The sequence below is a fragment of the Trypanosoma equiperdum genome (genome assembly GCF_001457755.1).
Source record: "Trypanosoma equiperdum strain OVI genome assembly, contig: ctg_666, whole genome shotgun sequence".
In the NCBI taxonomy this organism is placed as follows: Eukaryota; Euglenozoa; class Kinetoplastea; order Trypanosomatida; family Trypanosomatidae; genus Trypanosoma; species Trypanosoma equiperdum.
In genome coordinates this window covers 1-2,285 of record NW_027124605.1, presented here as the reverse complement: position 1 = coordinate 2,285, position 2,285 = coordinate 1, and the positions used below count along the sequence as shown (strand labels likewise).

The window sequence follows — 2,285 nt, the reverse complement described above, 5'->3', positions numbered from 1 at the left end:
GTTGTCTACAAAAGTTGTGTGGGAGGTGGGTGCAGTGCAAAGAAATTTGGTGGGATTATAAATGGCGGACACAACCTTCCACAACAGCATCAAAGAGAAGATTTGCGATTCACACTGTTATAGGTAGCAGCGTGACGAAAAACAGTAACAGCTGCAACAGATTGTGGTGTTAGGCCAGCACAGACTGCTACGGCACGACACAAGTGGGTGTAAAGCTGGCTTTCATTACATTGGCGCAACTCGAATAAACTCGACAGGGCAGCAACGAATTCGGAACAGCTCCCTCGGAAATCACTAAAGGCAGTCACGTGATCAAGATCTGTCACGAAAAATGGCACGCCGCTGCCAGCCGGGGGATTATATACTTGGGTGCTGCCGATACACGCGTAATTCCTTCCACGCAGTAAATGATAAGATGGAGCAACGGCGACACCCGAATCGGAAGCCACACGCGGCGAAATAGGACAGAATCGCATTCAGTCATAGGTCACAAGTATTGCGTTGTTCAGCCATGCGATTGCAAAAACGGTAGTATCCAAATTACATCGCATACAACATTCACTCAATCCATATCGTGCACGAAGAACACAAAATGTGGGTACGAGCCATTACCACACGGCATCGACACGCAGGACTGGGTCATCGTTTGGAGGCCAACCTTACCATTTCCGTACCTGGCATACTGAAGGCAAATGGAAGAAAAGTATGAGGTGTTGACATATGCGGGATCGTAGTAAGCAACATCACACATAGGGGGAGGGAATGACTGAAAACGCAAACAAATACAAATGATGAAATACGAAGATACAAACCAAGCGGTGCTGTTGCGCACACGTGAGGGGCGTACAAGGATTTTCCTCATATTGGTTGCGTTGCTTCAGAATAATGGTATGGATGCAACAGTTAGCCACGGAAAAGGCACAATAGCATTTGCATTCGACACAGTAGAGAAAGGGGAGAGATGTGTACACATAAACCAATATAACAATAAGGGGAGAAAACATCGAACCGAGCAGTTGGTAAAAATGGTGATAGGGTAGCGGTTGTAATATTGACATAATAAAACAGGCACTGCCACATTAAAAGATGTTTTTGAACAGAGTTGTGAGTCGGCAGGAGGTGCGTGCACAGTAATTAAATGCCGGGACCACAACATCCACACTACAGACAGTTATGAAGAGTAGACCATAACATGTGTTTAGTGAGGCAGGGGATAAACCAAAAAAGGATCTACAAGACATGATTAACATATTTGCAAGGGGGCCGAAACAAAAACATATAACAACGTTAACATGTGTGGTAAACGTAAATGGGAAAAGGAAAAATTACGAACCTTTGCAACATACACCAACAACACATAGGGTAACACAAGCTTTCCACAGTTAAAGCGAAAACAATTAATTCCCGTGAAGTTCACGCTCCAATCCATGATTAGAAATTATAATGAGTGACGCACTCCCGAGTGTGCTGACAGAGTGCTCACTGCCACTTGCTGCACAGTGATCCGCAACTCGACCCACTTTCACTGCAATACGCCGTATAACTCCTTCGCAATATTCCTCATTCCACGTGGCTTTCGATGACGGCGGGAGGCTCACCTGCCAGCGCTCGCATAAAGGCATCAATAGCTGCTGTTGGTGTGCAGGAGCGAACGCACCAAAAACTGCTTTAATCGATATCGAGAATTTCTGTGCCGACGCGTTGATTGATCCACGTAAGGATCCCGTATCGCTGAAGGAAGTGCTTGACAGATCCCCGTCCTCGACAACCTCGTGGTCCAACCTCAGTGCTGCGAAGGACCGTCCGACTACAGCGTTTAGTTGGTACATTTCAACAGGCTCAGGGACGCCACGCAACGACATGGATCCAAGAGCTGTCACGTCAAGTTGCCCACGCTCTGAATTGCTTAGCGAAAGATATGCCGCGCGCGTCAGCAGCACCTGACCACCATTAGCCACACTTTCTGTTCGCGCTGCCATGTTTGATGTTCGCCCGTAGTAATCGTAGCCTTTTGTCACTTCGTCATGACGGATATCGCAAAGACCAGTGTGGACCCCGACACGCACGCGCAACCCATTCCACAGTTGGCGATAAACCTCAGGATCCAACCGTGCGGACGGTGCCTTGTATTCGTTATCGTCATCTGCACGCTGCCTCTCAAACTCACGATACGAATCGTCGAATGCTGTGGTGCCCCACTCATGGCGCAGGAAGCACCGCTGTAAGTCGGACGCAAGCTGTGCAGCAGCAAAAGGTTTTTTACAAGCAATCATAAACGAGTCCCC

General features: G+C 47.8%; 1 protein-coding gene across 1 annotated transcript; it reads right to left on the bottom strand.

The window, feature by feature from the left end:
- Nucleotides 1–1,397: 1,397 nt before the first annotated feature.
- Nucleotides 1,398–2,273, bottom strand: TEOVI_000310800 (Adenylate and Guanylate cyclase catalytic domain containing protein, putative; the record flags this gene model as incomplete). Its single annotated transcript, XM_067226074.1, has 1 exon — nucleotides 1,398–2,273. One exon carries the CDS (start codon nucleotides 2,271–2,273, stop codon nucleotides 1,398–1,400), a length of 876 nt encoding a protein of 291 aa, XP_067082175.1.
- Nucleotides 2,274–2,285: the final 12 nt, after the last annotated feature.